Below are 13,731 nucleotides of genomic sequence, written 5' to 3'. Positions count from 1 at the left end.
TTAAATACTATTTTCTTTGCAAAAAACAAAACAAAACAAATTAATAATGCCATAGAGCATAGGGGCAATTGCTTCATAGCTGTATACCAAAAGCAGTGATATCCAGCAAAATGATAAACCTATTTAATATTTACTATATAAATAATTTTAATTGCACAAACACTGATTTATTACAACCATGGTATAATTATTTTTATTAATACATACAGTACCAGTCAAAAGTTTGGACACACCTGAATGAATGTGTTTTCTACAGTCTTAATGGCATTTTAATCAAATTCCTTAGGGTTACATTTCTTTCTAAGACAATTATAAATAGTGAAAGATTATAGCCTACATAGAAATTGATGTGCAAAATAAAAAATACAGTATGACATTTTAAAATAATAATAAAATAAAAATTACATTTGAATTGCCCACTCAGCAAATAGTTTTCATTCAGAATTGTATTCCCTCACCCTACAAGTAATCAGCATGTGTGAGGATTTCTTGAAGACATCATAGGTGGTTCCTCATGAAGCCGATTAAGAGAGCATGAAGACTGTGCAGAGCTGTCATCACAGTAAATGTTATGACTCTGAAGAATATAAACTCTAAGAGAGTCAATACTCATTTTACCATTTTTATCTTTATTTCATGTTTTTGAAACTGTTTTCTAAAATGTGGGGAATATTAAAAATGAACAAAGTGTGTCCAAACCTTTCATTGGTATTGTGTACACTCTGTCAGTTACTGAATTTGTCCCATATTATGTGAGATAAGGCTATGGGAAGAAAATAGATTTGGTTGTGAAAGTCCTTGTCTAATTGTTTTGTGTTTTGTGATCCAGTCATTTAATCACACACTCGGAATTTGCTTATCTTCATTCTCCAAACTAGACCTCATCAGTTGAAGCCTTCTGTCAAACAGAAATACTGATATTATTTACTGTATGACCATATGCTCATTTGTGGGGATCAGAAAACCACTTATGAAACTACTTTGTTTTGTTCTCCCAGGACCCTCTTTTTGCTGATTTGGAAGATTTGATTTCTGCTTTTTCTAATTGACTTTTTTTTTTTCCTGGAAAGGGCTCTGAGGATGGACCTGAAACATACCTCTCAGCTGAAATGTGACCCAACGCTCAAGGTGTTTGCATGCTCTAATGTATCTGTCTTTTTTACTGTGTTCATCATTTTTGAATGGGCAGCTTTGGAGGAAACTGAGCAGCTTCTGGGCATGTCTCTCTCCGTCCAGCCCCACTGTTGCTGACTCAGGACTGGGGCGCTGGGGATTGGCTCTCATTCCCATTGTTTCTCTGGGATCTTTTTACATAATATCAGTTCGGAACTAATGAGCAGGCTGGGCAGAGGGGTAAAGCCATCAGAAGAATGTGTTTCAGGCTGACATGTGATCTCTTAATCCTAATCTGATGTAGTCACAGAACCATTTGTGTTTTTTCTCCATGTGTACTGAATTATGCTTGTCCCATAATATTCATTATGTTTGACTAATTATGTAGTCTGAGTCCTTTCATTAAATAGTCACAGATGAAGAACATGCAGGAAAAAAGGAATGAAGCAATCATGAGTTTCCAACTGAAGCATTTAATGAAAATAAATGAAAATGAACATAACACATGAACCGAAATGAACCGAACATAAAAGTACAGTAACTACAACAAAAGGAGCCAACATAACATACAATTACTGACAACGGTCGTGAAGCCAAGCAGGGCTTATATAAGGCCAAACATAAAAGCATAATAACCCCTGGATGGTGAGAATGATGACATAGAAAACACACCCCATGAGGGAGACCTGGGAAAAGCCCAAAAAAAATTGATAAATGAACAACAAACATAAATTAAAAGCCACGTGCAGAACCGCCGCTGCATGTCGTTGACTACTGGCCTGGGGAATTGCTGTGACATAAACACATGGCTAAATGTACAAACAGAAGTGAGAAGTTGCTATTTTTAAATATGCAGCTGTCTATAAACATTCTGGTTTTCTCTTTGTGAGGATTTAATTTGTCCCTGGTCTGAAAACTGCTCTGAACACACAAAACTTTTGCAACAATAAGCAGACAGGCACTGTTTTATGTCCTGTTAAGATTCAGTTTTGGTTTCTACTATGAAAAACATTCAAGCTGTATGATAAAAAATAAAGGTGTTATTGTTCATATTACATGATATTATGTTTAAATGCTGTATTCATTGTAGAGATTTTTTTTAGAAATCTGCAGTAAATGCACTTTAACAGGATTAACATGACATGGTACATTCATAAATGAGCTGATGTTATAAGTTCACAAATTCAGAATTAAACTTACTGCTTTCTAAAATTATTTTACCCATGTCAAAATTCTTACTAATATCTTACAGAATAAAGATAATAAATATATACTTATAATAAAACATGAAGAGGAAAAGAACTGTGTTCATGTAAACTCAGGTACTGACAAGATGATTTTTTCCCCCAAGGTAGATACTTGAGGTTATGGTTGGCTGTGCACTACTGAAGTTTTTCTAAACCCTTTTCAGTGTTTCACCTGTTGTTTCTATTAATTACTGTAATCAGTGTAATCTTTGTTGATAAGTAACATTTCTTTTTGGAGGTAAATCATATGGAAGCCTAGCACCCCAGTTATCTTGCTGATGCTGTCTGCTCTTTATTGGCATCCTGTCTCCTTTCTCTGCCTGTATCATTAGCTCAGCATGTCTGACTCAGGACTGCTGATTTGCTTTGAACATAGTGGAGACCACTCTTCACTAACTCCCTCCGTGCCGGGCGCATCAGAACCGAAGGGGTCATTTGTATAAGCAGCTCAAAGCTTTGCTCATTATTCTACAGTAGTTGCACGTGGCACCTGAATTCAAAACTCCAAGTCAGACCTCAAAAAATGCTTTCATTAAGTTCTTTAGAGAACAATATATATTTTGTGGTGAAACCGAACATAAATCACTTTACATATTATGTTAATGAGATTAACATCCATGAAAATAATTACCCTCAAGTAAAAATATTTAAGACATTTCTTCCCCACTTTTCTTCCCTATGTGTAGCCAGTCATATTGCACAATCTAGAGTAAACTAGTGGGGTGTGAGGCGAGCTAGCTGGCCGGTTGACAGAGTGGAGAACGCTGCTCCAGTAAGCAGAGGAAAACATGAAGTGAGAGCAAGAACTGGGTCCTTATGGGTCCTGGCACCATCCCCAGCTGCTGCTGTGAATCTGATTTGGCTCCAGAAGTGCCTTCATGCTCTTTCTGGGGCAGAGGTCCAACACAGCTTAGCTTTTGTTTCAGGGGACCTCAGCTGGGAACACCTGGCATAGCCTGGTAACCTCCACTGTGTGATGCTGGTTCTCAAGCTAGTGGAGTACAGCACTGCCATGCTGTTTAGTACCTTTTTTCATGAAGATTTATGAATTTAAAAATTGTTTAAAATCATTTTTCTAAATTCGAATGGATTTCGCTGTGTCATATTTTTAGATGGATATTTTGGTTGTATAGCACATTACAGTCAGTGAGATGCTTTACCTTGGTTCACTGTCAAAATGAATCAAAACTCTCACAATCATGACATAAAATGGAGAAGAGTGAATTGCAATACTCCCACAGTAATATTGACCCAGTACGTGCTATCTTTCATCCAGTAGCACATATAGAAATGAATAATTCCTTTGGCTGGCACAGAATACTGAGTAATCAGTAAAGGACACAAATTCTCACCCATGGGCAAGCACTGGCCAGGATGTGCTGTCAAAATCTCCCCTGTTAACCCATCTTTCTGGGCCAATGTATGCACAGTGAACAAAGTCCACAGCAGTACTGATGACAAGCATGTGTGTGTGAAGTTCTTTGCTAGCTCGGATTACAGGAGTCGGTGTCCAGTGCCCTGACGCCAGTACTGGGCTCAGCCAACATGCACCATCAACCATTTCTGTGTCTTTCACTAGCGTCGTCATGTGCCTCAATGTAATTTGTTTGTTCGCTGTTCTTATTGTTGCTGTTGTTGTATTTTTCTTTTCTGGTAGTGTCATTGGCATTTGCAAACCTGTGTGTAATAATTGGTCTTTAGCATAGCTTGCTTTTGTTTTGGCTATTCTCTCTATGTAGGAAAAATTTAACTCATAGTAAAAATTAGTATTGGTAGTTCAGTCCAGTTATTTGAACCTATGTCTTGTGTCTGCAGTCATGTGTAAGCATTGACCTCTGTGTGTGTGTGTGTGTGTGTGTGTGTGTGTGTGTGTGTGTGTGTGCGTGTGTGTGTGCGTGTGTGTGTGCGTGTGTGTGTGTGTGCGTGCGTGCGCGCGCACACATGTATGCATGTCTGTTGCAGTTTTCTCCTGGTGTTCAGCTGTCTGGTGCTCTCTGTCTTTTCCACCATTCCCACTCATCAGGAATTTGCCAACGAGGCTCTCTTCATCCTGGTAAGAAGTCCACGTGTTTGGTAGCACACTACAACCAGCAATGCAAGCTTTCATATGCCTATACAATCTTTAAAGAAAAAAAGAGGAATTGACAGTTTAAGGGCTGCTCCCTCAAAACAGCATATTGCAATATCTGTGACTGTTAATGTTCAGTATGAAACTTGCACACACATCTGATGCACTACACTTTCCTGTCATATGCTCAGGTTGTGTGCCCTTTTCCCTACATTAAAGATGCTAAAGCTTACAATCCTATATGCACCCATTAAAGACACCCAGGACCAAGACATGGCACTGCATGCAGCCTGTCTTACCTTAAAAAGTCCTTCTGTCCATTCACCATTCAATACAAACTGTAGAACAAAGTTAAGACTGAGATCTAGTTTGCAGGCCCAAGTTCCCAAGATGGTATAGCAGCGTCTTTGTCCAGATGCATCCCATTTGTATTGTCTCTATTGTTTCCAAATGCAAACATGCAAATAAACATTGTTTCAAATATCTGGCAGTGCTTTTCTGTGGATGCCTTGTCCAATAGCTGTGTTTTTGGAGGTGTGTCTTAAAAAAGTGGTGAATAGGGTCAATTTTTCATTTGCCAGCAGTATGGATCAAATGTGCCTTGTCTGCAGGCCTTTTCTGCAGCCGATTGTTTTTACTAAAAGCTTTATATCATACTGGGGACAGTTTGTTATTTTGTAAGCATAAACAAGGGGATAGCTTACAAAGAGAGATCAGGTGGCAAAAGAATGCTAATAAGGGAAGATCCAAATGAAACTGTAATGCTATTTTTGACATCTTGGTCATATTTTTTATGTCTTTTATTGTCCAGTGAATGTTAATTCAAATAGTCACATTTGGGGTTATGATTCTTCTTCTAAGTTAAGATTACCTATGATAGCTTTTAAAGCTGAGGTCACTGCTGACACTCACTGGCTGATTGACAGGTTGCAAGCTGGCTTGTATAGCCTCACATCTCCTTGTGGCCACAGTAAGTGTGTATGAATGTGCATCTTGTTTTCCAGTAGGCTCTTTGCACAGGGAAATAGCAGTGTAAGCACAGTGCAGGTTTCAGGTGTTGTTGAGTATGCAAGAAGTAGTCATCTCAAGCCACTAATCTTACCAGCAATCATATAATCACCCATGCAGTATGAAGTGCCTTTGAGGGAGGTAATGGAAGCCCCCCCCCATTCTCTCTCTCTCTCTCTCTTTCTCTCCCTCTAATGGAAGAAAATAATGTTGTCTGGTATTTCCTTCTGTTTTCTCTCAGATTATGTTATGTTGGGGCTCCCAGGGCTCCCATTAGAATTTGTCAATACACATTTACAGTAGAAATTAATTAAAAGTGCATGGAAAGAGTTGGCTAGGTAATGGGCACAAATATGAAAAGTTTCACTTTGTTATATTCCACATTCATCATTAAAAGAATAGTTATTTGCCTAAGTCATTTCTCAATAATCAATACTCTGTTTACAAAATAATGTAACCTGTGCTTCTGAGTGGTGCAACAGAAAAGTGATCACCATATCATTGGGAGATCACAGGTCTGAGCATGCCACTGCCATCTGTGATAGGCTGGAAGCCTGAGAGAGCAAATTTGCCATGCTCTCAGGGAGGGGAGGATACTTTCACTCCCCTGTCAATTACAGCTGAACTGGCCAACCATGGTTATCTGTGAACTCATACATCAGAAAGGGAGGATAGTGCTCTCCTTTGAATTAATCTGGCACCTGATGTTACATGAGCTGCAGCTTGAAAAGTGCCTTGGAGGACATGTGTGACAGCCTTTGCGCTCCCTGGTTGGCAGCTGTGTGACGGGAGATTTTTACCTGATGGGTGGGAATTGGATATGATTAAATTAGGGAGTCAAACTGGGGGGGAAAAAATCCAAAATCAGAATATACAAAAAACATGCTTCTGATACAGCTTTTACGTAACTGAATTTTGAATTGGGCATTCACAGGAAATTAAAACATATAGGCAGGTGTCAAATTAGTCAAATAGTTGAAATAAATACACTGAATCTCATTTTTAATATCTTCACAAGTAAACCAGTTTGAAGTAAAGTTTCTTTTTTCCATTGACTCAGCAGTTGAGAATTAGACACACAACACACTATGGTATGAATCCAACAGTAAAATTTGTTTGTAAAAGCTTGTTAAACAACTTTTAAAAATTTTTCTTCAATCCAATTCCCAATTTCCCCTGCAGAGCTGGGATGGTGAAGGCATCACACTCTTCCTCTGAGGTGTAGTAGCTCAGAAGTGGCTCAGTTTTGTAGAGTGCAGTTACTTTATTTTTTCCGGTGCCACATGGGACCTAGTTGTGTTAAGTTCATATACAGATTTTTTTTTTTCATTGTCCTCATCACATCCTACGCTATTTCTCCCAGAGGGGTATGAAAAAACAAGTCACTCAGATGACTGAAGGGCCTCTGTGTCCTTTGTGACCTGCAGGAGTTCGTCATGATCGTCGTGTTTGGGCTGGAGTACTTTGTGAGGGTCTGGGCAGCTGGCTGCAGCTGCCGCTACAGAGGATGGCAGGGTCGCCTTCGCTTCGCCAGAAAACCCTTCTGTGTGATAGGTAGAGCATGGGTCCTCAATTCATCAGGAGCTTCATTTGTATTTATTCTTAATGTCTTGAACATTGTGTTTGCTTGTCTTGCTCTGTCTGTAGACTTAATAGTGTTTGTGGCGTCACTGGCCGTAATCGCAGCAGGCACACAGGGGAACATCTTCGCCACGTCTGCTCTACGCAGCATGCGCTTCCTGCAGATCCTGCGCATGGTGCGCATGGACCGACGTGGAGGGACCTGGAAACTGCTGGGTTCTGTAGTGTATGCTCACAGCAAGGTGAGAGCACATACACACACACACACACACACAAACTCACATGGAGGCACCTGGAAAATGCTGGGCTTTGTAGTGCATGCTCACAGCCAAGTGAGTACACACACACACGTATATACACACAAACACACACAGTCCCAAGGAGGCACCTGGAAACTGCTGGACTCTGTAGAATGTATGCTCACAGTAAGGTGTGCACAGACACACACACACACATGCACACTCACATGGAGGGCTCTGAGACTTAAGCTCTTTTTTTGTGTCATATGGTCATATGTTTGTTCTTGTATGATCACATGGTTCTTTCAGCCCCATCTCTCTTTCTCTTCTAGGAGCTTATAACAGCCTGGTACATTGGCTTCCTGGTACTTATTTTTGCCTCATTTTTGGTGTATTTGGCTGAAAAAGATGTCAACCCAGAGTTCACTACCTATGCAGACTCCCTCTGGTGGGGAACTGTGAGTACAGTTAAATGCTGAGCTGGCCTGTTCTTGACTTGCAGAGAGGCCTTAGAACAAATACTGAAAAAAATTTATGAAATCCATCAACATTCTCTAGTAGCCTGTTTACACATTGCCTGTTTACCTGCTTAACATGTGTTTCACATCTGGACTGTATCTGAATTTACTTTGCTCAGATCCCGTTTATACTTTTCACTAAAATGCAGTGACTGTAACAAGATGAGATCCAAGCATTATTTCCAGCATAAAAAGCACACTATCCCACACATTGTTTCCATTTCCATTTTACTTCCTGAAACCTACTGTAAACAAACATGGTTGCTCACAGGCTATTACTAGTGTATCATATACTGGCAGATATGGGCAGAAACCAGAAATTAACCATCTGCCTCAGCACAGGAGAAGGCTGTGTTTGGCAGCTGCTGTAATTTCTGCGGTCAGTCAGCAGACGCCCTTCCGCTTGCGTAATTGTATGCGGATACAGAAGACACATTCCATTTATAGTTATATTAAATGTTTTCAAGATCTGTCTCTGACCATCTCCGAATGTGGTTTGAGTGTTCTGATCACAATGCATCTTGGGTGTGTTTACACTTGGCTATTAATGCGGTCAAGTGAAATCCAAAAATTATCCAGTCAACAAAAATGCATGTTAATGCGAGGTGTAAACAGGTTCTAGAGCTAGTGTCCTCTTACTCGATGTCTTACTCGCCAGATAACCCTAACTACTATCGGTTATGGGGACAAGACTCCACACACCTGGCTGGGTCGGCTTTTAGCAGCAGGCTTTGCATTGCTGGGCGTGTCTTTTTTTGCTCTGCCTGCAGTAAGTGCACACATTGATCACCTAAATACAATCTTCATTCTGGACCAAGTGCAATTCATCTAATGCCTCTTTCCTCTTCTGCAAGGGGATTCTAGGTTCAGGCTTTGCCCTGAAGGTCCAGGAACAGCACAGACAGAAACACTTTGAGAAGAGGAGGACACCTGCAGCCAACCTCATACAGGTGATGGTCTTGCTTCTGTACTGAATCAATCAGAATCCCTGGCTCATTTACTGAATCAGTAACATATTGGATCTTTTTAAATAGCTTAAAATACCTTTTTTAAAGTGTTCCCAAGATGCACTCAGGATATGTGTCTGTGTGTGTTAGGCTGCATGGCGTCTCTACTCTACGGATGCTCAGCGTTCATACCTGACAGCTACCTGGTACTTTTATGACAGTATGCTCCCGTCTTTCAGGTAAGTATGATCTGTGCTCATAAGGGGCTCACAAATGCCCTCAGCTCCTTGCCTGTGTGCTGTGCTAACAGAACCTTTCCTTAAACTAGCACTGGAAATGCTAGCGTTACATATAAAGGTAATGTGTCGCATAAAGGATAGACAGCGTTCTGGAATCCTCCTGATATATTATCTAAAAGTTAACCTGGTTGTTTTAATGTTAACTCACCTAAAGAAAGAAAATGATGCAGACATTTCTAGACCTTTGAAGCTACTGCATCAGACATTGCTGTTAATACATTGCTGTTACTTGGTATTGTGATGCAGTGTCCTTAAGATGGTGACAGGTAGTGGTTGGAAATGAAATAACTTCCTGTATGTTTAAAATCTACAAAAACAAAACATGTTACAAATCTGATTTCAACAGTATTAAAGTCAATACTTTGACCCAAACTTTGTAAAATTATAATGTCATTAAGATTATTTCTTCCTTTTTAAACTTTAAGTTGCCATTATTTTAAAAGATGGAAAAAATTCAGTTATTCTGGTTTGTTTTGAAACATAACTGTTAAATGAGAAAGAAAAATGCATTTTATAGAATTGATATTTAATGGATATTTTAGTGAAGAAAGCTCACACATGCAGTACTAGCTCTCAATAAACAATTTACTTAGCAATCGCTGATTAATTAGTTAAATGATTTTTATTCAGAACTGCCCAGAACAATTTGCAAAAGAGTATAGTTGATTCTTAGATGGATATCAGGTTCTGAATTATTTTCCCAAAATTTTTCTATGCATATATCTCAAATGCTTGATTCTCAAAAGATTTTAATTTCATTTTAATGCTACTACACCTTTGTGTTCCCATGCATTTTTAATTGATTTGACTAATTATCTTTTGTTTAAAAAGACAGACCATATGTATTTATTTAAATAATACATTATTTCTCTTTCTTAGATTGATATATGAATATGTAAACATCTTATGGTATCTAGCGCATATTAATATACAAATCATAATTTCCTGAATCCATATCTCTGTCTTTTTAAGTGTGGCTTTGGTTGATAATTTTGCTCTCATTTTATAAGTTTTTTTTTTCCCTTTATCATATTTTTTTGCTTATGGGTCAGAGAATTGACGCTACTGTTCAGTCACCTTCAACGGCAACGCAACACCAAGAAGGTTCTTCACAACCATCACACCCTGCTGTCAGGGCTGCGGCCCTACAGCTCTCTCTACCTGTCGGGGGACAGGTACGCCACTGCCCAGCCCGAGTATTCTCATGACGTCTGCCAACTCGCATTTAATGGGCATTATTTACGGTGCATTCATTCACACATACATTCTACAGTCTTTGTTTTCTGTAAGAGAGAAGCATAGATATTCCTGAAATGAAAGATTGAAAGACTATTTGCATTATATAGCATTGTGTCAAGGATAAAGCTGAGAACTTTACAAGTACCAAATGCAAAGAAAGTCACAACATACACTGAAGAGTTACAAAAGGTGACTTCACAGAAACTGCAACAGTTTAATTTGCATTGCCATTACTCCCTTTTCCCTGTTAATATCACATTTTTGTGTGTTTTTACCAGTGGTCTCTAACACTACTAACTTTACATTCCTGTTTTCTAAACAGATTGATCCTAGCCCTGGACTAATTATTGTTTTAATGAAGATTTTTCTAGTTTCTCACTTAATCTTTTTTATTATTTCCATAATTATACAAAATTTTAGTTACACAATAATTAAATAATGCATTTTATTCTTAAACTGATTATTCTGCTGTAGGTCTGAATGAGATGAGTGTAGAAAACTAGCTTTGCATGCATTGGGTGAAAGATAATGAATCAAATGTATGATTTAGTTTTTATTTCTCTGTGTATGCTTGCTTATTGTGACAGGGAATTTTCTAAATGCTCCAAAATCATCAAAATTCATATTTACAAAAGACAAAAGTCTAATAAGCCCATCCATGCTCACCTTTAATTCATCCTCTCCATTATTCCATACTTCTGTGCCATCCTTTTGTCTTTCCACAGTTTCAGGAGATCTGAAGTCACAAGGTTTGTGGTAGGCTTCTGAGGGGACTTTAATTCCTCATGGATAAAGCTTGCGTTTTTCTTTTTTTTTCTTCAGTTAATTCTGAATAGATCTTTTCCCTTAATGCCATGGTTTTTTGAATGATGATATAATTTTTTATGTTGACATTAAACAGATCTTAATAGACATTGGGGCCAGGGGCCTCAGTACATGTGGTTGTAGCTTTTCCTAAAAAGGGCCTGAATTTTACACGTAGTGACATGTGCAGCATTTGCATGCCATTCCTGTTTGCAAATGCTACCTGTCCTCTGTCCCTCCCTTCCTCACTTAGCACTTGTCCTTTGAGTTAATCTTTCCACCCTCCATTTCTATGACAATAACTGATTCTTGGAGAGTTGCACAGCTGTGACTGAGATAGTTGTGAGGTGTTCACATCAGACGGATGTGCAACGGTTGATCTTGAATCACAAACTCACCTAACTTTGATATTACCATCCTCTTCAGTGTCACACACATCATATATATATATATATATATATATATATATATATATATATATATATATATATATATATATATATATATAAAAAACACACACACACACACATATACGTACATACATACACAAGTTTACAGCATTTATCATGTGCTCTTATCCAGAGTGGCTTACATATTTATTAGTATAACAATATATTCTTCTTGGGAGACAATCCCATAATCTTGTTGTTACTAGCACAACACTCTGGGAATCAAACCCATGATCTTGGTGGCACTATGCTCTGGTTGCTCATCCAGCTGAGCATTTGATATAACGTTCATATATACACATGAAAGTTAATGTTGCCTCCTTTAAAAAAAAGAAAGAAAATAAATTATTCCCCAGCCCACCCCTTACTCTTTGCCCCTCTGCCTTATGTCTCTTCTTCTCAGTCAGCTCGTATCTAAAAAGCGGGGTTTCTTCCGGATTCATGGTTGCAAGCAGAGGTATCCATGTCACAGTACCTGCTACACAATGGGCACGCCTCTCCACCCTATGCCTAACACTCCCAGAACCACACTGCTCCAGAGCCCCAGTGAGTTGTATCACTATGAGTCATCATAGAGGTAGTCAAAGATATCAATTACAACTCTACTATTAACAGAGCTAGTATGTTTAATTTTGCAGGGATTCAGAAACTTCATGACATATTGTGACTAGAGACATCGTTTTGGGTCACAGCTAAACACAATTCACAGCAGTCTGAAAATCTTTTCTTTTGGACAGTCCCAACTTACTTCAAAAGGAAGGGCAAATGTGGCTCTGGCTCAGTAATGTCTGCTTGTGCGCTGCACTGTGTGAGAACCACAGCACAATGGGGAGAAAGGTTATGCTGCTCCTCTTTCTGCCTGTACAGTCTACTCCAGAACCTGAGGTTTGCCTGCCCTCAAAAGGTCGAGATAAACCATGAGTTCAGATGTAACCACATTACTGATAATCTCGGCTCACCAAATTGCTGTTCATCATGGTTTATTTGGATATGTATACTAGCGTTGTCAGCATAACTCATGAGAGGCAGTGTTTTTATGGCATGTTTGAACATTATAAGGATGAAGGAATGTTTAGAACTGAAGTAGCTACCGAGTTAGATGTGCATGCCAGACTCTGAGTAGCCGGTAGATGTTTGGAGTGCAGTGGCCCTTGGGGCAGTTGTATGATGCGCATGATTGGCATGGGCCAGTTTTGCATACACATTTATGACATAATGGAGTTAAGCTCAAATGCATGTGACTATGGCCCTGCTACCGCAGTCAACACAATGTTTTGGTTGTTAGAATAATATATGCATGAAGTACAGCAGTTTATAGCAGTAGCATATTTAAGCTGCTATGTTCCTGATGCTTTGGTGATCATTTCAATGTCATTATTTAAAGGGAAAAACACTACTGAATATTCAGGCTTCAGTAAATCAACATCATGCTTAGACTCTACAACACAAACAGCTCACTTTAGAGCATGACCAGTTCACTGTGAGATTTGCAAACTTTGATGTTGTCCATAGTGTATATTTCAACCGTCTTTAAAGTGCTCGCTTTTGCTTGATGTCCCTAATGGTTGTGCATCTGTTAGTGCTTGATCTTCTAGCATGATATGGATTCATTCAGTTTCTCTTCTTTGTAGTTCTAAATCTATCATACATTTTCATTTGCAAAATTAAACTGCTTTATCTGCTAATATACCTGCTAATTCTCCTTCAGCAATTTAAATATTAATTTAAATGGCTGACCAACCACAGTGTGCACATTTTTGTTCATTTACCTTTGAGTGTTCTATGTAAAGAGTTACAAATGTTTTTCACAGCTGACAGAGCTGAAGATGCATACACTAACAGTGAACCAGGAAGTATGGATACTTAACATGTTATCCCTCTTCATTTGTCTAAATACAATAAGTGCCAAACTTGCTGCTATAGGCTGCCACATATAGGAAAAGTTTTAGGAGTACACTGTGAAAACTCTGTGGAACATCAGTCCTGGGATGATATCCGTCAGTAGCAGTTTATGTTAGGAATGATCTCTTTGGTAGCCTATCTAAAGTTTGTGATGCTCCTAAAACATATTAAAAGGCCTATAAAGTATTATTTTGAATTTTCTCCTCTCCTTTTAGAGGAGAGGGTGCTAAAACCATCCAAACAAGAGGAATGCATGTAACATAACATTATACTCCCGCCTACTATTGGACACAATACCACTATCAAAGACCAAACAC

At 38.8% G+C, this 13,731-nt stretch overlaps 1 protein-coding gene across 2 annotated transcripts in view; it reads left to right on the top strand.

Annotated features, from left to right (window-relative positions):
* Positions 1-13,731, top strand: part of kcnq4 (potassium voltage-gated channel subfamily Q member 4) — a 68,549-nt gene that overhangs the window by 37,325 nt on the left and 17,493 nt on the right. The window contains exons 2-10 of one of the 2 annotated variants that reach the window (XM_081701139.1): positions 4,323-4,413; positions 6,864-6,990; positions 7,084-7,259; positions 7,589-7,714; positions 8,433-8,543; positions 8,629-8,724; positions 8,872-8,960; positions 10,073-10,195; positions 11,916-11,969. In XM_081701139.1, coding sequence (XP_081557265.1) covers positions 4,323-4,413; positions 6,864-6,990; positions 7,084-7,259; positions 7,589-7,714; positions 8,433-8,543; positions 8,629-8,724; positions 8,872-8,960; positions 10,073-10,195; positions 11,916-11,969 — 993 coding nt within the window. Of the gene's footprint in view, positions 1-4,322; positions 4,414-6,863; positions 7,260-7,588; positions 7,715-8,432; positions 8,544-8,628; positions 8,725-8,871; positions 8,961-10,072; positions 10,196-11,915; positions 11,970-13,731 lie in introns of both variants that reach the window. The other variant, XM_081701136.1, reaches the window with a different exon arrangement.

The sequence above is a fragment of the Electrophorus electricus genome, chromosome 2 (genome assembly GCF_041902795.1).
Source record: "Electrophorus electricus isolate QZ-2024a chromosome 2, ASM4190279v1, whole genome shotgun sequence".
Classification (NCBI taxonomy): Eukaryota; Metazoa; Chordata; class Actinopteri; order Gymnotiformes; family Gymnotidae; genus Electrophorus; species Electrophorus electricus.
This window is presented reverse-complemented; position numbering and strand designations above follow the sequence as displayed.